General features: G+C 46.5%; 1 protein-coding gene across 2 annotated transcripts in view; it reads right to left on the bottom strand.

The window, feature by feature from the left end:
- The window catches only part of LOC142804275 (uncharacterized), a 324814-nt gene that overhangs the window by 51810 nt on the left and 248617 nt on the right, over positions 1-24387 (bottom strand). The window contains exon 7 of one of the 2 annotated variants that reach the window (XM_075891025.1): positions 12031-12312. The exons of the other annotated variant lie outside the window; for it this stretch is intronic. Coding sequence (XP_075747140.1) covers positions 12031-12312 — 282 coding nt within the window. The remainder of the gene's footprint in view (positions 1-12030; positions 12313-24387) is intronic. 2 annotated transcript variants of the gene reach the window in all.

The raw sequence follows: 24387 nt of genomic DNA, 5'->3' as shown, positions 1-24387 counted from the left end.
CTCACACACACGCATTATATACACTCACACGCACGCATATATATATATATATATATATATATATATATATATATATATATATATATATATATATATATATATATATATATATATATATATATATATTGTGGGCATTTAGTATACGCATCCTCTTCACCGGTACATTATCATCATTATCATGTGTGGCTCATGCATCCCCATCGTTGTCGCGTAGCATCATCATCTTGGTCCGATCATCTCAGCTGTCGGCTGCCGGTTCTTCGGGCCTAATAAAGGTCTTCCAAACCAAGACTCCATACGTGGTGGAGGTGCGGGGTAGGAACGGCTGCAGCACCGACCTCTTCTTGGTGCGACATATTTCCGGACACCTGGCCCAAGCGGCGACCTGAACGTAGCTCCAGGGGGTAGAGTGGTCGAGAGGATGGCGGGGGATCCCACTCCGCCACCGCGTGCCGCGCCTTTTCACGTCATTAACAGCCTCCAGCGTGAGCCCCATCCCTTCGCTGGTATGCGCGGGGAAGATGTGGAGGAATGGCTGGACGATTTCGAACGGGTCGGCGCTGCTAACCGGTGGGATAACACCTACAAACTCGCTTACGTGTCATTCTACCTCACGGGTGTCGCGAAGACGTGGTTCCTTAACCACTTCATGGACATCCCCGACTGGTCAGCCTTCAAAGATCAGCTTCGCCATGTCTTTGGCACACCGGCTGTCCGTTCAGCTCTCGCAAGGAAAGCTCTTGCGACTCGGAAACAGCACATCGGGGAGTCGTATACATCCTACATCGAGGATGTCCTTTCACTTTGCCGCCGGGTTGACACCCCAATGACAGAGTCAGACAAGGTACGCCAGCTTCTTAAGGGCATTGGACCCGTCGCATTCAATGCCCTTGCAATCCAGAATCCGGCTACCGTTGCTGACGTTGCGACAACCTGTCAGCGCCTCGAAGAACTTGAGTCGATGCGCCTACAACCGGACAGTGACGCGGCCCGTATTACGACTGATCCAAACCTACGAGAAACGATAAGGGTGATAATACGCGAAGAATTAGAATCAATGGGATTCACACTACCATCAGTATCTACCATTCAGCCTTCTTCAACGTCATTGCGGGATGTCATCAGGGAAGAGCTCACGTCCATGACCCACATGGCCAACCTGCAGCCCATTGTCTCTCGTACTCTACCATCGTTCCCGCACACCGCTGCCGCACCACCAGGCACCGTCAGCTCGACGTCCCCGCCACGAACGTACGCGTCGGTTGCTGCCGCACCTCCCACAAGCTTTCCCACGAGCTTTTCATCACCACCGCGTGAGCCGTCACCTGTCCCTCTGACTTCTCTCTCTCCTGGTGCAGTTAGCGCAAGCTACTACCCTCCTCATCGATCGACTCGGCCTACGTGCTATTATTGCGGCTATCGTGGTCACATTGCACGCTTTTGCCGCAAGCGCCAGCAAGACGAGCGCCGAGGGTATGACATACGCGAACGGGACTATACCGCAGGAGCCTTGTACCAGGGTCGCCGTTATTCGTCACCGCCGCGTCGGTCTCCATCTCCGCCAGCATCGGGTGAACTGCGCAGTAGTCACCGATCAACCCGACGCCGTTCACCGTCGCCTTACCGTCGCTCTTCTTCTCCTCTTCAGCCCGCTTCCCTTACTTCTGATCGGCGTCCGGAAAACTAAGCGATGCAGTTTTTGGAGGACAAACTGCATTCCAACACAAGACTCCAATTCCTCCAGCGCGCCCCTACAATATGATTGCGGTCACAGTTGAGGGAGTGGACGTTGATGCTTTGGTGGACACTGGGGCTGCGTTTTCTGTTATTCGTGCTGATTTGTGTGCCCGTCTTCGAAAAGTCACGACGCCTTATGATGGACCGACACTGGTTACAGCCCAGGGAACAATGATTCGCCCTTCCGCTCTCTGTACTGCCCGTGTACTAATCGACGAAATTCTTCATTATATAGAATTTGCTGTGCTATCCCCGTGCTCCCATGAACTCATTTTAGGCTGGGACTTTCTTTCCTCTGCTTCTGCGGCTATTTGCTGTGCACAACGTGTCGTCCATCTTACTAACACGGACCACTTGCTCAACGACGAAACCTACAGGCCACTTCGACTCATCGCTGCAGTAGACATCGAGTTACCACCAAACGAACATCAATTAGTGACAGTTTTGTCCAACGACGTCGACTCTGGTGACATTTTGGTCACTCCGTCACCGTATTGCCTTAATAAAGGCATAGCTCTGGCATCAGGTGTGGCTCGCTTCAACGATGGATCAGCTGTCCTCGCTGCTACGAACACCACACCAGATAAAATTTTACTGCCGCGGGGCACTACTGTCGCCTGCGTTGCCGATCTGGAGCCTGTATGCGTCGTGCCTCTTACCCCTGCCTCCTCTAAAGGCCATCCTGGAGAACATGCTGCTTCCTCGGCCTTTACAGCAGCCATCAACAAGGACTTGACAGACTTGCAGAAGCAGCAGCTGCTTGATTTGTTGCAAAAGCATGCAAACTCTTTTGACGTTCATTCATCCAGCCTGGGTCAGACAACTGCTACAGCACATCGTATTCAGACCGACGGAACATCCATTGTGCATCGTCGTCCGTACCGCGTCTCCCTAGCCGAACGAAAAATCATTGAGGAAAACGTAGACGATATGCTGCAACGGGAGATAATCCGACCCTCAACCAGTCCTTGGTCGTCTCCAGTGGTTTTGGTGCGTAAAAAAGACGGTTCCGTACGATTTTGCGTCGATTACCGAGCACTCAATAAGATCACTAGAAAGGACGTATACCCCATGCCACGCATCGACGACGCCCTAGATTCCTTACAGGGTGCTGAATACTTTTCGAGCCTCGACTTGCGTTCAGGCTATTGGCAAATCCCCATGCACGAAGATGATAAAGAAAAAACTGCGTTTGCAACGCCGGACGGCCTATACGAATTCAATGTTATGCCGTTCGGTCTATGCAATGCGCCCGCAACTTTTGAGCGCATGATTGACACCGTGCTGCGTGGCCTGAAATGGAAGACTTGCCTATGTTACCTCGATGACATTGTTGTCTTTTCATCGACGTTTTCTCAACATCTGCAACGCTTGGACGAGGTCCTGACTTGTCTTGCGGGCGCTGGTCTTCAAATTAACACCAAAAAGTGCCATTTCGCCAGCAGATCTATCAAGGTACTCGGTCATATTGTGAGCAAGGACGGAATTCGCCCAGACCCTGATAAAACTGCTGCAGTGCTTCGCTTCCCTCGCCCTGACAAACCAAAAGATTTGCGAAGTTTCCTTGGTCTCGCCTCTTACTTTCGGCGATTCATACAAAACTTTGCCTCCATAGCCGCACCACTTCATAAGCTACTTGCTTCCGGTATGCCCTTTCAGTGGTCTCAGGAATGTGAATCAGCTTTCGACAGGTTGAAGAGTGCCCTCACGACCGACCCTGTACTTGCTCATTTTCACGATGATGCACCGACCTTCCTGCACACAGACGCTAGCGGCCGTGGTTTAGGAGCCGTGCTCCTGCAACGCGACAACTCTTCGCGAGAGCGAGTCGTTGCATACGCCAGCCGCGTCCTCTCCGCAGCCGAGAGGAACTACACGATCACCGAGCAGGAGTGCCTCGCCATCGTTTGGTCAGTACAGAAATTTCGTCCATACCTGCATGGCCGCCATTTCACCATTGTGACCGACCACCATGCTTTATGTTGGCTTTCGACACTCAAGAACTTGTCGGGACGCCTCGGACGCTGGATTCTACGCCTTCAAGAATATGATTTTGAGATCGTGTACAAGTGTGGCAGGAAGCATAATGACGCCGATGCTCTTTCTCGCTGCCCACTACCAGCGACTCCACTCGGGGTTTCAGTCGTCAATTTGCACAACACGCCCTCGGAGTCCACGTCTACGGCGGTTTCCTCTCTCGCCTCTATGGACCAGCTGCCTTCGGACGACCCGCACGATTTTCCTTCTCGACAGTTGGCTGACCCATACTGTCGACGTATTATAGACTACCTCACTGGCAGTTCCCGTCCACCTAATGCAAGGCTCCGTCGCCAGCTCTCGCAATTTAAGCTTGACAACTCGGTGCTGTACCGCAAAATTTACCATCCTGACGGTCAGCGCTGGGTTCCCGTTCTACCCCGATCGCTTCGGTCCGAAGTCCTCAGGGCACTTCATGACCATCCGACTGCTGGTCACCTTGGTTACCATAAAACCTACGATCGCCTTCGAAGTCGGTTTTATTGGCCAGGCATTACCACTAGCGTAGCTCGGTACGTCGGGTCCTGCACTACCTGCCAATGTAGAAAACTACCAACATCTGCTCCCGCCGGTAAACTACAGCCTCTTCCGTGCCCAGCCACACCATTCGAAGTTGTAGGCGTCGATCTTTATGGCCCCCTCCCAGTCAGTGCTGCTGGAAACCGGTGGATAGTAACAGCCATTGACCATTTGACGCGCTACGCCGAGACGGCATCCGTTACTACAGGCTCAGCTTCTGAGATTGCCGATTTCATCCTCCGAGCCATTATACTGCGTCATGGTGCTCCACGTGTGTTGCTCAGTGACCGTCGAAGGGCCTTCCTTTCACAACTAGTGAACGAACTTCTTCAGGCCTCCGGCACAACTCACAAGACTGCCTCTAGTTATCATCCCCAGACTAACGGCCTCACTGAGCGATTCCACCGCACTCTTGCTGACATGATCGCCGCCTATATTCAACCAGACCACAAAAACTGGGACGTTGTTCTCCCATTCGTCACTTTCGCCTACAATACGGCCATTCAGCGAACAACCGGCTACTCGCCATTTTACCTAGTTTATGGACGCTCCCCTACTACTTTCCTGGACGTCTCCTTCTTTACCTGCCAAGTGAATTCATCTCCATCCTCTTCAGAGGAATACGTTTCACGACTCGCACAGTGCCGCCAACGAGCTCGTATAAACACTGAAGCCCGCCAGGAAGACAGAAAGCTAGTTTATGATGAATCGCATCGTGATGTATTCTTCCAACCTGGAGACGAAGTGCTCCTTTTGACGCCTGTTCGCACACCTGGTTTGTGCGACAAATTTCAGCCTCGGTTTATTGGACCGTACTCAGTTCTTGAAGAGACTTCACCAGTGAATTATCGCGTGACGCCACTTGTAGCCCCAGCAGATCGCCGTTATCGAACTACAGAGGTCGTCCATGTCTCCCGTATGAAGCCCTTCATGCGACGTTCTTTGTCCCCTTGACTTGCCGCGGCCAGGCTGGCCGCTTTCACGTGGGGGGAATTGATGTGGGCATTTAGTATACGCATCCTCTTCACCGGTACATTATCATCATTATCATGTGTGGCTCATGCATCCCCATCGTTGTCGCGTAGCATCATCATCTTGGTCCGATCATCTCAGCTGTCGGCTGCCGGTTCTTCGGGCCTAATAAAGGTCTTCCAAACCAAGACTCCATAATATATATATATATGCGTGTGTGTGAGTGTTTGTGTGTGAGAGAGAAACAGCAGTGTTTCTTTCGACAGTTTTGGCCAGAGTCAGGCCTTCGTCAAAAATAACGGTACTTGCTGTTCACTCTCATATTTATAATATTTTGTGCAAAAAAATTGGCAGGGGAAGAATGGCGAGAACAGAGACAAAAAAACAAAAATATAGCAATCTAGGAGTCGCTGCGCTATGCGAGTGGCATCATGAGTGCTTATTTTCTTGAAGCTGTCGCGTTCCATGTATTTGTGTGATGGTACCTTTAGTGTAGACGGTGGCTAGCTAAAGTAAACGCTCGTAAGTCGCGGAAGCCTTTTTTGATCGACCGTCACTAATCAGGCGTAGATGTTTTGGGCTGTGGTGAGAATGTGGGTTGGCGTCTATCCTCTACCGTGTAAGACAACTTCCCGATGCCCTAACGAGGAAGAATTTGTGCAGTAAGCCGGCATCAACGTAGCGCTATAATCTGGTTCTAAATTGCGCTCTTGGCCCGCATGTGTATCAATTGCCAGTCCTGACGGGCACTCGGAACACACACGCGCTGCAAAAGTGCCAGCCAGAACAAGGTTTTAAGTTGCTACGATGACGCCGGCCAAAAAGCACGTGTAGATTCGCCAATATAGTGACAAGCTAGGCATGCCGCAGTTCTACCGAGTCGAAAGCCATGCTTTCCGCACCGTTCACATCTCTTTGCACTGGGATAGTAGGCCGTTAAAGTTGCACTAAGTATGCATGGTTGTAGGCCGGAGTGCTCAGATTTGGGTGCACGTTAAAGAACCCCAGGTGGTCTAAATTTCCGGAGCCATCCACTACGGCGTCCCTCAAAATCATATAGTGGTTTTGGGACGTTAAACCCCACATATCAAGTATGCATGGTGCGTACATACATACGTGAGCCATAATGCGTAGATCCAATTATTGGCATGCGGCCTGCGAAAGAGTACGGCAATAGTTTTGTGCCTCAAACTACAGGCATACTGCACGCAAATCACTGCTGTAAAGTGAAACTGCTGGAGTCGCGCTTTTATAAACGCAATGTGTATACTTACTCGTACACTGCTCGTAGTTTAGCCTGCTGATTGCGAATATATCCTAATGTGGCGAAACTCGGCGTTTTTCGTTGTGGACGGATATCTGTGCAATCGCAAAACACCGCGCCGACACGATTCTCGCGATGCGCTGTGAATTTCACAGGCAGAGCTCACCAATCTTTGCCTCTTGCGCTGGTTTTTGTCGCATCAGATGACAGCGCAGTGGTAACATTTTTAGGCTGACATTTATAGATGACATTTTATAGGTGGGCGCAGTCTAAACAGGCGCTTTTCCACATCCAAAACTCCTATAGCCACTGCAATCGACGCTGACAAGGCGCACCTTGGCAGTTGCAAACAAATTATGGCGTCTCTGGGAACGAGGGTATACTGCCAAAAGCGCCTGGATGCTAGATAAGTGTGCTTTCGTCTATGGAGTTCTCACGTTATACTAGCGTAGCGTCGCTGCGCCCAGCGTGCTCACCCGTATATTAGGCCCTTTTTGACGTGCTCGCCGACACATATACCAAGTTTGGTATTACGGGATGTCAATGGACGACGAAGGTATGTGACTGGTGCAAACATGATAGTAATGAGATGCGTGCCATTTAACAACATGGCCACTTGCCATGCTCACTTGCCACGCTCATGGCTGGAAGGCTGGGAAGGTGGTCCCTGTGCACAAACTGGTGATTTACATTCCTCCAATAGCTACTGTCCCATATTGTTAACATACATTCAAGTAAAATTCTACCAGCAGGTCATATACTCGAACCTAATTATTTACTTGAATAGAATTCGTTCTTTAGCATTTACCAGCAGGATTCCGTAAAACAGCTTCATGCAAAACATAGTTGCTGTATTTTATTAACAGCTCGTTTATTAACGCAGATATTGAATTTGATGCTCACTGCATATACTTAGATTTCGCTAAAGCATTGAACGCCGTTTCACATGAACTATTGATTTTCAAACTTACTCAGCTGAAGATCGACCGCAATGTACTTACATAGATTAAATGATTCCTGTCCAACGGCAGCCAGTACGTCACAGCTAATCATTTTAAATGTGAAACTTTTTAGGGAGCTTCGATGACTTTGAGTGTATCTATCTATCTATCTATCTATCTATCTATCTATCTATCTATCTATCTATCTATCTATCTATCTATCTATCTATCTATCTATCACAATTTACATGTCTTGGTCAAGCTGCTTTTGTGGTGATTTTGCTCACACGACATTGCAAAACTGGTATGGTATGACGTACTGCGTGGCGAACATAAGTGGCAGGCCCTAACGCGGAAATCATGACATGCATGCATGTAAGTCTTGACCACGCGCACATGGTGCCCTCGCGTTCGTCTCACTAGCTCCACATGTACCAAATTTGGTATAACGTGACGTGAACGAATGATGAAGGTATATGACTGGTGCACACATGATAATCATGACATGTGCCTCATACATGCAACGCTCATGGAGCGCTCGTGGCCGTTTTGCTAGTCATCGTCAATAAGATATTATTGACGATGCCATACTACGTGCTCGAAACGGGAACAGGAATGGTATAATTAAGGGACCAAACAGAGTTTCTAAAACCGCTTCCCAAACGAACCTTGTACTAACTTACTCCTCATTAGCGCCACAAATCAACGACATACTTTCCCGCCATTTCAACATAATCAGGAAGAGCAAACGACTAACTTCTATTTTCGTGAAGCCACCTCACGTGGTGTACCGCAGGGATAAATATCTGAAGGACATTCCTGTCAGAACAAAAACAAACACCCCCAAAATTCAATCAAGGTGCCATCCCTGCGGAAAAGCTCGATGCAAGGTATGCCCACAGAAGGTCATAACACACGAATCCAAAGCGAACTTCTCGGATTTCAAATTCTGCATAGCTGAAAGCCTTTATTGTGACTCCAGTAACGCAATATACTTGCTACATTGCAACATCTGCGCACAAGAATATATCGGCCAAACAGACACGCCATTTCGGCTGCGGTTTCATAATCACTGGTACCACGCCACTTCACTGCCGAAGCTACCTTTATCTAGACATCTCGGCCTGACAAACCACAATTTTAAAAATATCAGCGCAACTTTTTTGCAGTCCGGTTTCTCAAACAGGCGCTAGCGCGAACAGCGTGAGGCATATTTTATTTTCAAATATCGAACATTAGTAACCGGCATCGACGAGTACCCCGGAAGACTCTCCTGTCTCCGAGAAGTAAGCCAGGAGGAAATTGGTGACAAAAATTGATAGCTGGAGACCATACTTGGTTTTTCTGGCTGACTCGTACGTGAACATTGTCCTTTCTTGTTTTTTTTCTCCTTTTTTCCTTTATCTTTTTTTTTCACATGCACATACACAGTGTTTATGTTCGCCTACCACTCGATGACTATTGTAGGGAAACGGATGAAGATGAAAGGTAAAAGGCCGACCGACCCATTAAGGGGAAACCCTTTCCTTACGCACGTCGTCACGGACCCCTCCCGCCACCGCGGCGACAATCTTGGATGGCCCGACACACGTCGAGAACTGACCGGCACGCGATAAGACCCGGATGTGGATGTACGCGGACATTTGGTTTCGTTCTCTGTGTCGAAAGCGGTTCTTCCTCTTTTTTACTTTCTTTATTTTTTTTCTTTTCTTTTTTTTTCTTCTCGTCTTTTTTTCTTTTCTTCTCGTCTTTTTTTCTTCTCTTTTTTCTTTTTTTTCTTAGTTCTCTCTCACTCTCGCAAACATCTTTCAAGGCGAGGGGGACGCAGCAGCAACGAAGTTTGGAAGTTCATGTCAGTATAACTCATTCCCTGATGAAGGGAGGACCCCTTCCGAAACTGTTGGGAAATATATTTATCCTTGTTGACAACGCTCCCGTTGTGCCATATCCCATACCTTCACGAAGACTAACTGGCCCAATAAATTATTACTCCCATTATATATATATATATATATATATATATATATATATATATATATATATATATATATATATATATATATATATATATATATATATATATATAGAGAGAGAGAGAGAGAGAGAGAGAGAGAGTTAGGAGTATTTAGCTGGGCTAGTAGGTAATCACAGATTACTGCCATAATACTAGCGACAAGGACGCCTCACTGAGACAGCACAACCACTAGCGGTTGTCCTGTCTCTGGTGTCCTGAGTGTTAGCTAGTCATTTGGGAGAAATGAGTTATACATAGAGACTATTCCAAGCGTACTTCGGGTATTTATATAATTGGCCGACCTATTTAGGCAGTTTTCATAAATAACTCGAGATGCTATGTGCAAGAGAGATATGCGAGCTGGAAGGAATAACCACGCAGCCACGCAGACAAAACAATTAATTCGTTTCATCAAAAACCTCAGGCAAGATACCGTTACGTGTTATTTTTGTACTTGCTCACCTAAAAAATTAGGCATAATGCTGGCATCTTCGGCGTTACAGCAGAGCTGTATTACTCAACTGAATAACTGAAAACGGACATGCATAGTAAAGAGATCAAGCGAAACCTTGAAACTAGTTCTAATGTTTCTCTCAGCGCTCAGGGTCTCGTGAAACAATGCGCTTAGCCAAGAAGCTTAGCCGAACATAGCCATGACGAGTCGTTCGCCACGTCTTGAGAAAATAGACGCAGCAGTATGACGAAACCAGTTCTGCCTTAAGCACACTACATAAACGCAACTGCGGCGGCTAAATCACTATTAAAGAGATTGTCTACCAGTCGTGAAAACATAACCGAATGTGGCGCAAGTTAAAAAATCGTTCATCACATGGGTGGCAACGAGCATGCTTTTAACCCAGCAAACAGGAATTATAATTTTAACTTGATGTTGAAAGTCGATAAAAAGTGACCACTGATGTCACCCAGCAGTGAATGTGATCAATCTTGGCAATCTATTTGTAGGACAACGAATCCTCGCTGGTAGACCTATTTTGCCTGAAAACAAACACGTTTATCTTGAAATTGTAGTTTAAGCAATTGAGGTAGCTTTAGGGTGTGCCAGAGACCGATTTTTTTTTTTATTGCGCGTTTCAATAGGCGCCTTGTGGCGCTGCCGGTTGTGTGTTCGCTTGCCTGCACGCCTGCCTGCAAACAGCGTAGAAACGCGACCATGGGGTCCACCGCGCTCATTAGAACATCAAAAGAGAGTGTGCGCGCCTAAAACAGCTACTAAGGCATACGTTTTAATAATAACCACACTTGATGAAGTCTGCAAAAAGTGCATGTGGTTTCGGTTTTTGACTTTCACCGGCACCGACCAGTGCTGTGGTCATTCATCCCACAGATGGAAGAAGACATAACGCGGACAGAAAATTCATGTGCTAAAAATTTCTACGCATTCACTTTCAAGCGAAACCGCTACACTTCACAATTTACGCTTAATTGCCACAAAAAACAAGAGAGCAATGAAGGACGGTAGACACTCCCTTCAAAAAATAGGAAAGTTATTAGGATCAACTTCAGTACTGGTGATATGGGTACTGTTGTGCTACAGCTCACAAACTGACGGGAGAGGAGCCCCTCCATCGGACTGAAAAGCCACCTCTGCACAACCCCTCCCCCCGCCTCAAACTTTCACCCCTGCGAATAATGATATACACGTGGTGCGCTGCTTGAAGGAGGCCATTTCACCATCTGTCAGCAATTCGGGGTTTCAGCGAAACAGTACGTAAGTCTCTTATGCCTATACGAATATGAAAAATAGGTTGTAATGGAATATTTCACTGCAATACAAGCTCTAGAAGTTGCAGGCCGTAAACTCCCCTCACCGTAGGCTACAGCCATTATTGCATGACGTCAGATGCTGAAGGAAGTTTAGCCGTCATCTTCTGTCAAAGTTTCAGCCGCGACAAATCACTCAGTTCTCGATGCCGAACTCAAGCTCGCTCTATTCGCTCCAGTGTAGGTGCATCCGACAAATAAACAAAATAGTTGGCCAGAATACAGACGCTGGCAAAGCTAACAGCTTGTTACATTACGGCTGGCGGGTGCAGCGTACTTGCCAGTGGTGTTGCCAGCAGTGTTACCAGACCATCGTGTTTTTACGTATTATCGTTATAAATTACCTTCTCGACCAAACACTTTGAGTTTTCGGCAGTTCATTTGCGAACACCCAAGGATGAACCCAGATAACACAGATTATGAACGAAAATTGGGTGTAACGGCCCTTTCAAAGTTTCGACGATTTATGTTGTAGGCGCTACCTTGAATGAATGATTGTATAAGTTGGTGCAGAAGTGTCTGCAACAGGCTTAGAAAGGCGGCTTTCTCGTTCAATTTTCTACAAACCGCGGTACTCCATTTCTTTCAAAGCTGACCTGTACACTGTATTGTATTGGACCGGCCACTAGCCACTTGAGGCTATTGGTCAGAATATCTTTGCATTTATATTCTTTTCATACGCAAAACGTTCCCCTTGACTGATTCCAAGTTGCAGCTATAGTCTAATTTGCAGTGTAGTGTGCATAGTTTTCTGAATAGCGCACCTCTTTTTGTATAGAAAAGATGGCGCGGTAGACAGTGTTTCCAGTCTCGAAGACGAACAGTGTCATGAGGGAGGAAACGTCACCGGTGAGCTGTTCGTCGACGAACACGCTCAGGAGGTTCGGCTGCAGGGCCTCGGGCCGGTGCTCGGAAGGGAACCGCAACGAGCGTGCCCATTGCCACAGGCCGATCTCGCGGTCCATGCGCTCGTGCGCCTCGATCGAGCCGCGCAGCACGGACACATTGGCCTCTTGCAGACGAGACTGCCAGTCGTCCGACAGGCCCTGCGAGAAACTTAAAATTGTACACCTCGGAGATGGCCAGAACCTCAATAATATGCTACGGGCTGAGCTTGTACATAAACTGCAGTTAGTACTTGTTGCACAACAATGTGTACAAATTAATAGCATGAGTGTGGGCACTTTCATGAGATGCGAGTGCAGCAATGCGCATTCCTACGCCTTTTCTTTCTTCACTTGAACGATAGACACAGCACTGTAAATATTTTTTAAGTAATCGTTTTGATGATTACGTTGGTTGAACTCTTCAAAACTACTAGTTCATTTTTGTGTAATTAAAATCAATAAACGTTTGCCCCAAGAAACGTGTTCGAATTTACCATATCTGCAGATCGAGCGCTTAAGTTTACGCTCACGCGAATTAACGCCGCTAGTGCGACGTGGCAAAAAAAATGGCAGCATATCCACGGGGTGAATGTTGGAGAGTGGGGTGAAGCATCCGTCGGTCCATTCGTTCTTGCTTCCGTCCATCCATGCGTCCGTCTGTGTGACCGTCCGTGCATCCATTCGCCCGTCCGTGCGTGGTTCTGTCCATGAGTGCGCACGTTCATCCGTGCGTCCGTCTCTCCGTTCATCCATGCTTCCACCCCTGCGTCCATCCATTCATTCATCCGTCCGTGTAGCCATCCTGCATCCGTTCATGCATCTGTTTGTGTCTCCGTTTGTCCATCTAGTCAACACTTTAGGTACCGCCACCTCGCATATTTTTATCATATATTCCGCATATAGAAATACCGCCATGCAACGGACACTCCAACGACTAAACGAGAGGTGCCACACGCACACTTTCTTACGGATTGCGCTTCGTGTCTACTTCCTATCTTTAACCACCTCGAGTTCATGGTATATACTAGTTCACTGTATTCATGGCACTGCGGCCCAACGCTCGCTAAACCTTTATAAAACCAAGGAGGTTACGCCAAGCGAGTATAACGTAGCAACCCTTTCTTGTCAGATAGTGCTCAATATACATGCCAATGGCTGCTAATGGGGAATGATGGACAAGAGAATTGGCTTTTAGTTAAGGCACACGCTGCAAACTTTTCATTGTTCAACAACGCACAGGAGAAATTTCCCACCAGCATGACCTTGCAGGTCAAAACGTAATACATGTTACGTACTACGACGAGGGCTGATCAGGTACCGCTTTAAGAAGCTTCACCCCTAAAAAAAGATACGGCATGGCGCACCCAGAAACCACGTTCTCGAAGATGTGAAGTCTTTCAGCACGTTGTCCTTCCTCTAGACTACTTCCTTGCAGGAGCGCATCTCGCATTTTTGGCACCCGGCAGAACAAGCACGGTCTCAAGCAGTAAGCAAAAGCATAAATTCTTCTCATCGCAAGCCCTACAGCTTTGTTGCCTGTCCTAGTGGGAGAGGCGCCTATCAAATGGCCACAGAACGCACGCAAAACAAACGCGCAGTCCCAGAAAATATGGTTGTGCATCTATTCTGCTGTCGATCCAGTTCTCTATGCAAAAAAAGCGCATAGGAAGTTGCACAAGTTGAGAAGAGTTCATTTTACTCGAGCTGTGCGGTGGCGCTATCAGCAAAAAAAAGTCAGAAAGATTGCGCTTACTTGTCTTGATTCGTGTCTCGGCCTACCACGCGGTTCAACCAAAACGAGTTCACCAGTGAAATGCTAATCTGAAAGCATGCTTTGAAATCTAGTTTTAGCGTGATAAGCTTTTGAGAACCGGTGCTGAGAAAAGGAGAAAATGTGGTTTTGAAGTGGTTTATCTGGAGGACAATGCTGCGAATTATGACTACGATTTAACTACGTGGACAGTCGCTGCTGATGTACTATTCGAAGGGCACTGGTTTTGTCTCTGCCCATGTCAACTTACCTTTTAGTACACTTCTCTTTGTTAAAGTTTTACATTACATTTACTAATAACATCCCCTATGCTTTCGTTGGCATTATCTTTTTGTTGTAACCAATATTTTGTCTAAGAAAAAACGAGCCCTTACAATTTCCGCTTGTTTTCTAAATGCATACTTACGAATTTAGAAAACGTTGACATTTAGGATATCGTTGCTTGCTGATATCCGCGTTCTTTTGAACAGCTTGCAGCATCAGTAGTAAAAGGATGGGCGATACCGGGCACTAGCTTGGTCCTGCATATCTCATTTTCATGTACATGCCCAAAAAAGTGTTTTTAACAACTTACATTTTGGTTTGGGATCATAGAATGAACATGGCTCTTAAAAACGTAAAGGTGGAAGGCATAACAAGCAACCCTATGGTATGAAAATATTTAGGAATAACAATTTCAAATGACCTGAAATGGGATACCCACATTGATAATATTGCTAGCACAGGCATAAGAGGTGTTCACACGTACAGTTCCTGTTTTTAAAACTGGCGATCGAGCCATCGTTACTAACTATCGCCCTATTTCGCTTCTCAATTCATGCAGCAAACTCATGGAGCATATTATTTCCAACTATCTGGTCGACTTTTTAAATTCCCGCAATATTTTAACACCTTTCCAGCATGGTTTCCGTAAGGGCCTATCTACTACCACTCAACTTGTTTCTATTGTGGATACCTTTTCTTCAGTTCTCGACAAGTCCGGCCAAGTTGACGCAGTATTCCTAGATCTAAGCAAAGCATTCGACAGGGTTTCGCATTCAGGTCTTCTCTATAAACTTAATACACTTAATGTCCCGCACCTTTTAATAAAGTGGATTGCTTCATACCTTGAACATAGAAAACAATTTGTTGATGTCGGTGGTCACGTTTCAGATCTTGGATCAGTTAACTCCGGAGTGCCTCAGGGAAGTGTCCTGGGGCCTTTATTATTTCTGGTATATATAAACGACATAACCTCTTGTGTGCACGAAAGCGTTGCTATTCGTTTATTTGCGGACGACTGTCTTCTGTACAGAGCTGTTGAATCAACTAATGACCAAATTACCCTCAACGACAGCCTGAATTTATTATCTAATTGGTGCGACACTTGGGGAATGAAGCTCAACCAAACTAAAACGGTGTACATGCGCATAAATAATAAAAAATGTCCTCTTATGTTCAATTACTCTGTAAAGGGAGTCGAAATTTCTCAAACCAATAGCTTTAAATATCTCGGCTTAACATTTACAAATAATCTAACTTGGTCAATGCATATCGACAAAATCTGTGCATCAACTCGGCGTAAGCTCGGCCTCTTACGTCACAAACTAAAACAATCCCCCTCCCATGTTAAACTTCTTGCGTATAACACGCTAATCAGGCCTCGTCTTGAATACGCGTGTATCGTTTGGGACCCGTTCACTAAAAAAGACATTAACAAACTTGAACAAATTCAGAGGCTGGCTGTATGGTTCATATATAATCGTTACCGCCGACATGACTCGCCTACCTCTTTAATGCAAACAAACAACATCATGACCTTACAGAGCCGCCGTAAAATAACAAGACTAAAATTTCTTTATCAGCTTTGGAACCGTAAACTTGCACTCGACCCCGCTCCTTATCTAAACCTTTTGCCCCATAGACCCACCAGGAACTTTCACCCTTTTAAATATAACTCGATTTTTGCACGCACAAACATATTCAAACATTCCTTTTTCCCGCGCACCATAAGTGATTGGAATGCCTTACCATCTGAAACCTTCTTATCAAATAATGTTCTTCAGTTGTTTAACCAGCTCGCAGAATAAATTTGTAACGGTGCCTTTATCCTGTGATTGGTTTCGCATGTCTAGTTGTGTAAAATCTGTGCTACGCTACTGTTATGATCATTGCTGCCTTGCTTCGTTTTTTTTCCTTCTTATGTGCCATATGTCCGAAATATGCACTAATTAGTCCTCTCCTGTTCTCTGGTGATTTCTTCGATTGTTCATTGCTTATTTCTTCTTGTTCTCAATTTGTATTTCTTTTTTTGTTTAAAACTGGTTTTCATCATTGATATACAAACAAACCACTCCTGCTTGGGCCGCCCTAGGCCTGCAGTATTGTATAAATAAAAATAAATAAAAAGAAGACTACTTTTAATTGAAAAGATGTCTTAAACACGCACCATGAAATACCAAACTCATAGCCTATACTACCCTCGTCAGATCTGTATTAAAATATGCCAGCCATGTCTGGTTACCGTATACCTACCAACAGATTATTAAAATAAAAGCGGTTAAAAGAAAAGCAATTAAGTTTATTTTTAGCAAGTATAGACTGACAGACTCAACGACGCACCTACTCAATAACGCTGGAATTCAACACTACTAAAAAGAACAAAACTAACCATACTAAAATAATGTTTTAACTTCTCCACAGCATAATATAAATATATACTTCAAGGTATATATTTTTTCACAGCAGACCAACCTGTCATAATCAATTCCATACTCTTGTAGAATACTCTTTTAACACTAATTGTTTTAAATACTCATTTTCCCTTCTAACCAATAAAATTGGAACTCACTGGAACCCCCCTTAGCCATTGAATTATCCTATAAACTTGCTTACAGCTGCGATTTAAAAAGAATCGCTTGCCTCGCATACCACACTAACGACGTCACATCATCAATAAACACAATAAATGATAAATCAGTGTTATGTTACTAGTACAAACTTTTTGTCTTTATGATCATCATAAGTGACATGTTTTCGATTAGTTTATTGTTCATAAAATTCTTTGAATAGGTTGTAAAATAAAGATGCCTACTTGTTGTTCCTACCCCCTATTACAAATGCATGCATTATCTTTTCTCAGTCGTTTTTAACGATAGCCTAGTTCATGATTTTGCTATTACTAAAATCGTTTGATTGTGTGTTCTTTATTGGCAATGTGTATTCTATGATTTGTATGTCATTTTGTATTTCCAGCTTTTTCTTGTGCTTTTTATCATTAGGACTTTGTGTAAACAATTATTTGCTTTTTCATATGCCCTCCCTGCTCTAATCTCTGATGAGATTCGCAGTATTGTTAAATAAAATAAATAACACATGTGGGCGCTAGAACTTTCCACATCGCTTCAGAAGTACGGTGTGACGAGGATAACTACAATAAAACTCGATCTTCAGTTGAAGAATTTCATCACGTAAGTGCCGCAGTACTCCTCCCCGAAAGCTGGCCCAAAATGATTGCATCTGAACATTCAGGCCCCATTAGTTTATGATGTGCAGTCAACCATGCATTTTTATGGACCACGCGAGCGCGTGCCTAAGGGAGCACTATCATAAAATTTCAAGATAGAGATGTGCTTATTATTCAATCCCTTTGTATGCATAGGTGTCCTTGGCCGGATTTGAATGGCGTCCATCGCGTCGAAGTTATTTTATTTCAATGTCCACCCGCGTAGAAAGGCTAAGCAGAAAAAAAAGAAAATTAGACTGCCCTGCGACATCAACACCAGTTCTACGTGTTCCATGTGACACATTCCACAAATACTCTCCTGAGTTACGATATTGTTACGAATAAATATAGCACCTGGTACTATATCAACTCTTTATTTAGGGTGAACTTGTGCCCGTAAACTCAAAACTAAAAATGATCAGCCAAAATGTCTCCTTCTCGCTGACTAAAACTTCATCGGTCTCCTCCTCTGCCCCTCGAGTCTCGTGCCGGTCCCGTGGCGTAGCATCGTGGCGTGTGCAGGACAGCCTTCCATGGCACAGCTTTCTTGCTACTTGCTTGGCGGCTTTTACAAACGCGAATTGGGGCACGCGTTTTCTGCGATGGTCGAGCTGTGGCACTAGTCCCCCTCCTAACACGCATCGCCCCGATGCGTAGAGCCGGCTGACAGTTTCTGAACAATATGACTTGTCCTTGTGTTAGACGACGTGAGTCAGCTCACTTGTTCAGTTCCTGTCGTAGTACGATTTCATCCGTACTACATGTACAACTTCCGGGAGATTCCTGCGTCGTGTTGTGCATACTTGACCTTCAGGAATTACTTCGTAGTTTAATGAGCCTAGCTGACGAAGAACCCTGTAAGGGCCAAAATAGTGCCGCATAAGCTTTTCGAATAGGCCACGTGCACGTACAGGCGTCCAGACCCACACTTGGTCTCCAGGGGAGTACTGAACGTCCCTTCGTCTTAGATTGTAATGGTGCGCGTCGACGTCCTGCTGTTGAATGATGTAGTTACGTGCTAGTTGTCGCGCCTCTTGTGCCCTTTCTACATATTCGCTTATGTCAGGGTCCTCTTCATTCGTGCTGTTGACGGGCAGCATCGCGTCTAATGTCATTATTACTGTTCGACCATAAACAAGTTGAAATGGCGTGAAGTGGGTTGTCCCTTGTACTGCGGTATTGTATGCAAATGTAGCATACGGTAATATGGTGTCCCAAGTCCAATGCTCGACGTCCACATACATCGCGATCATGTCAGCAAGCGTCCTGTTCAGCCCTTCAGTTAAGCCGTTAGTTTGCGGATGGTATGCGGTAGTTCTTCTGTGGTCGGTGTGCGTTAGTTTCATGACAGACTGTACTAGCCTGGCAGTGAACGCAGTTACTTTGTTAGTTATAAGGACTTTAGATGCGCCATGTCGCAGCACTATCTGGGTCACAAAAAACTGAGCCACTTCATTTGCCGTTCCTTTTGTGAGAGATGACGTCTCGGCATACCGGGTCATGTAGTCGGTTGCTACAACTATCCAGCGCTTCCCAAACGATGACATAAGAAATGGTCCTAGCAAATCCATTCTGACCTGCTCAAATGGGACTTTCGGTGGCTCTATCGGTTTCAAAAGACGCGTTGGTTTTAGGGGTGGTACTTCACGTCTTTGGCATTCTCGACATGATCTTACGTAATGCTGTACTCAATCCATAAATTTTGGCCAGTAATATCTCTGGCGGATTCTTGCCAAATTCCTACTAATGCCCAAGTGACCTGCCGATGGATCATCAGGACACGCTTCTAAAATTTCCGCTCGCAGTGATGATGGTATCAGCAGTAGGAACGTTTCACCGGTGTGTTGAAAGTTTCTCTTGTAGAGAAAGTTGTTGTGGAGGACGTAGGAACGTAGTCCACCAAAGAAAACTGGCGGTACTCCAACTTGCTGCCCCTCTAAGTATTGAATGAGCAGAAGTAATTCTGGGTCCATTTGCTGATCACGAGCCATCTCCGACACATTCACAGCTCCAAGAAATGCGGAGTCTTGTTCACGCTCAGGAGACGAGGTCTGGACTGGTGCTCGTGACAAGCAATTCGCGTCATTGTGCTTGTGGGCAGACTTGCAGACTGCGGTGATGTCATATTCTTGTAGACGCAGGCTCCATCTAGCAAGTCTTCCGGAAGGATTCTTGAGGTTCGCAAGCCAGCACAATGAATGATGGTCACTGATGGCTCGGAATGGTCTACCGTATAAATATGAACGGAACTTACTGATGGCCCATATAACTCTGAGACATTCCTTTTCCGTAGCCGAATAATTATACTCAGCTTTCAACAGAGTGCGGCTTGCATAAGCAATAACTTTTTCTTCTCCGTTCTGCCATTGAACAAGAATAGCACCGAGGCCAACGTTGCTGGCGTCCGTATGAATGTCTGTTTTGACATCTTCGTCAAAATGAGCGAGTATGGGAGGTGACTGCAAACGCCGTCGTAACTCAGAGAAGGCGTCTTCTTGCTATTGGTGCCAGATGAATGGCACACCTTCCTTCGTAAGCCGTGTCAGTGGTTCCGCAATCTTGGAGAAGTTTTCAACGAAGCGCCTATAGTAGACACAAAGCCCTAGGAAACGTCGCATAGCTTTATTGTCGCTTGGCCTTGGGAAATTTTCAACCGCAGTGATCTTATCCGCATCTGGGCGGACACCGTGAGAACTGACACTGTGCCCGAGGAAACGAAGCTCCCGAAATACAAAGTGGCACTTTTCGGGTTTGATTGTAAGTGCAGCCATGCGAATAGCATCCAGTACCGTTCTCAATCTCTGTACGTGCTGCTCGAACGTTGTAGAGAAAATTACTTCGTCATCAAGATAGACAAGACATGACTGCCATTTCAGGCCGGAGAGCACAGTGTCCATCATCCTCTGGAAGGTAGCGGGACCAGAACACAAACCAAATGGGAGTACTTTGAGCTCGTAGAGTCCGTCGGGTGTCACGAACGCCGTCTTTTCACGATCTCGTTCGTCGACTTCTATTTGCCAGTACCCGCTCTTTAGTTCCAACGATGAAAAAAAGGGAGCATTGCGCAGTTTATCTAAAGTATCGTTGACTCGTTGGAGTGGGTACACGTCTCGCTTCATGACAAGGTTGAGTTTTCTGTAATCAACACAGAACCGCAAGGTGTTGTCATTCTTCTTCACCAGTACTACCGGCGATGCCCATGGGCTTTTGGAGAGCTGTATGACATCGTCGTCGAGCATCTCCTGTACTTGCTTCTTTATCGCCTGTTTCTTTTGGAGCTACTTGGTATGGATGCTGACATAGTGGTCTACTGACATACTGACATACCGGTCTGCCATGCGCCATACATCACTTTTGCAGGGTCTCGCTTCTGGCATCAGCAGTGGCGTACTGCGAGAAAAGGTCGGTGGCATAACGGGAGCTTCTGCAAAGCTCGGGCGTCTCATGTCTTGCCGTACGAATTACGTGTACGACAGCTGTGGCTGATGTTCCGGTTGCGTGTGGTGTGGCACCTGAGGCTGCGGTTGAATAATTGCTTGCGGCACTTCTTCACGTACAACGTCCGCGATTGAGGGCATCGCTGGAGGACTTTGGGGGAGTTGTAGTTTCTGCAGTTCCTTCTTAACAATAGCCCTCACTATTTCCCGGAGGACGTAAACGTTGGTTGGGAGGGTTGTTGACTCCGCCCTGACTGAAGAGACGCTGAAGTCTCTGTTGTACAGTCGCACACGTTGTTGTAGTGTGTTTTCCATGGTCTTTGCCTCGGACCGGAACTCCGCCACAGTTCGCGGTAGATTACGCACCAGACCTGCGAAAATTTCTTCTTTTACTCCGCGCATTAGGTGCCGCAACTTCTTCTCCTCGGCCATGTTTTGGTCAGCTCGGCGGAAGAGCCGCGACATGTCTTTTATGTACATGACCACGCTCTCGTTATTCCGTTGGTTCCTCGCCTTAAGAGCAGCCTCTGTCTTCTCTTTGCGGTCCGTATTCGGATAGGTTGCGATTAGTTCTCGTCGGAAGTCGTCTCACAACTCAAGGACGCTTCGTGGTTCTCAAACCACGTACGTGCCGAATCTTGCAGGGCGACGTAAACGTAAAGAAATTTTCGGGCTTCGTCCCAATCATTCAAACGTGCAACGTGCTCGAAGCTTTCAAGCCAGTCCTCGGCGTCTTCAAAGGTCTCACCGTGCAAGGCCTCTGGTGTACGTGGTGAATCCACAATGAGATGAGATGGAGATGGCATCTACTGGGTGGCCATCGCAGTGACGCTTGTGCTTGAGGTCTCGACAGGTCTTGATGGGTCAATTAGGGGGCCAAACTCGGGCTGCTCACCACGTAGTCGGCGACTCGTGGGTTAGTGCACAGGTGTCAATTCTGCTGGCTCCAATCTTCTGGGATCTGGGCTTCTCTCCCTTGCCTGTGGTGCGCTTGGAATCATACCCCGCACCTCCACCAGATTATTACGAATAAATATAGCAACTGGTACTATATAAACTCTTTAGTTAGGGCGAACTTGTGCCCGTAAACTCAAAACTAAAAATGGTCAGCCAAAAATGTCTCTTGCTGCTGACTACAACTTCGTCGGTCTCCTCCTCTGCCCCTCGAGTCTCGTGCCGGTCCCTTGGCGTAGCATCGTGGCGCGCGCAGGACGGCGTTCCATGGCACGGCTTTCTTGCTACTTGCTTGGCGGCTTTTCCGAACGCGAATTGTGGCACACGTCTTCTGCGATGGTTGAGCTGTGGCAATATGCTATTAACCATGACGTCGACAATCTTTTACTGTGTTCAAAGCTGACTCCCAGCCATGCTCTCACTAGTGGCTCTCCTTGCTGTGTTGAAGCGTGCGTGCGATTCATCGTGTCGCATTGACAGATGTGCGTTGTGCTCAACGGCGTGTTAGTACAATCATTCAAAGCGACAATACGTGCCAGATGTCGGGGAACCATTCCGTAGTGAGAACCTGCACGTCGAGGCGCGCAAAAAGCGCATTTCCAAGCCACAAATCTCAACGCAGCAAGTGGATTTACTTCGTACGCGCCGTTGGACAGAGGGACTGGGTGCCTGTGAAGAACAGCTGCATTCGCTCCCATCACTTTGCGGTGAAATGGCCACTACACGGTGAATCCTTTGTTGGTGAACCAGTTGGGTTTCACTGGCAGTACGACGCCTGTTCTGGAGGCCAGGGCTATTCCTACCGTGTGCCCTACTGCAGCTGAAAGCAGCAGTTCACTCGCCAAACTTCCGTGACATGAAGTACGCAGTTGGAGTTCTTGAGCTCCGACAGTAGGGCCGGGACGGATAAATATATTGCATATAACGCGGAGCTTATGAAGCATGGATCAATGCGAATCGCAGCGATACCGAATTCCAGGTCCCTGTCATCATCACTTGCAGATGTTGACTGTGACGACGGCGAGAACAACGATGTTGGCGACAGAGTCATGATTACGCCTTCAGAGACACAGCTGGACTTCACGTGCGTGCCTAGCGGACGAAGCATCAGTGTGACGTCACCACTTTTTTATAAAAGCGGCATCAGCTGCACAGCGGCCTCTACGTGGCCATGAGGTAGTGCTGCCACCACTAGAATTTGGTGGGCTTTCCACTCATATTGAACCACGTTCAGTAGCGAATATATTAATCCTTATTGCAGATACTCACTCGTCACTCAGATGCCTTTTAGGTCACGAATCACTACTAGGGGGTTGATAGCTACTTCTTGAAGCCAAAATCTTGACATGACTAAATTTGATGTCAGTGCTCCTTTAACTTAAGGCCGTATGTTAAGCTGCTTGTCCGCGCTACCTACCGGTATGCAATTTGCCATCGACCGCATTGTCAGGCCGGAAACTGGCCTTGTTACTCACTGTCGTTTCAATTCGACACTGCTGCGCAGAGCATTGTTAGTTCACAGCTTTCAAGTGAAGAGAATCTCCAGAATGAACATCATATTTTATTTTCATAGCATGAACATACAAAGTTCACATGGCGTGCCTCGAACGGCGCTTCTTTTACTTGATATCACTTTGTGACAATGATTGCGACTGATAACAGTTATGCTCATACACTGCTCTCGAGGCCGACGTAGATAGGCGCCAATGCTAAAATGTATAGCAAGTATTGTATATAGGTTTAACAAAATGTACAACTTGAAGATGGTACATGCCTAACCGTCTACATTGACACATGATGATCATTTGGTTGAACGCTTTTACGAAAACGTAGGATCACCAATTCGATAAAGACAGGACGCGTTTGTAAAGCACGAAAGCTATTTTCACTGCTTATCTAAGCAGGGGAAGTTATTTTCACAGTATTTACAAGCAGACCCATGGCCGTGTTGTAGAACATTCATTTCTCAGGCAGACGACCCAGGTTCAACCCCCACTCAGACCCAAGCGACTCTGGTTTGGTCGCCACTCTATCATAGCATTTCTTCATCACTTATCATATGCGAAACAGCTGTTTGGTGATGGTGGTAGTGATTAGAGAAGAGGAAAGACGCCTAATTTTCTGCAGTTCGTGACTAGCCTGTCGAACGCTGTTCCTCCGTGTCTCCATGCCAACGCACCTCACCGGGCTCCTTCCACCGCAGTTCTTGGAAGAAAGCAAAGTACGTGAAGCCGCACTGCGCATCGGCATCACTCTCACCCTCAGTCGCAGATTCTGCTGGCTCCTTTTAACAAACCTAGGTGGTGATGCTCCTCCGCCCAATCATAAAACATTTCTTTCTCGCTTCACCCCATTCACTACCCGCAATGCTCGACCATACGTCGAGTAAAAACACTCGTTCAGCTCGTTAATCTGCGACGAAACTTACACGAAACCCAACCCGCCTTTCATGTCTTTGCGTTGCAAAGAAACGTTTACTCGAGTAAAGGCTACCTAAGGTCGCTTCAAACTGTACTTTCAGCATCCGAATTAACGCCAGTTTCAGCCGGGTCAACAACGTGCACAACTCCGCTGCTTTACATCCGGTA

This window comes from Rhipicephalus microplus, chromosome 3, assembly GCF_043290135.1.
Source record: "Rhipicephalus microplus isolate Deutch F79 chromosome 3, USDA_Rmic, whole genome shotgun sequence".
Lineage (NCBI taxonomy): Eukaryota > Metazoa > Arthropoda > Arachnida > Ixodida > Ixodidae > Rhipicephalus > Rhipicephalus microplus.
This window is presented reverse-complemented; position numbering and strand designations above follow the sequence as displayed.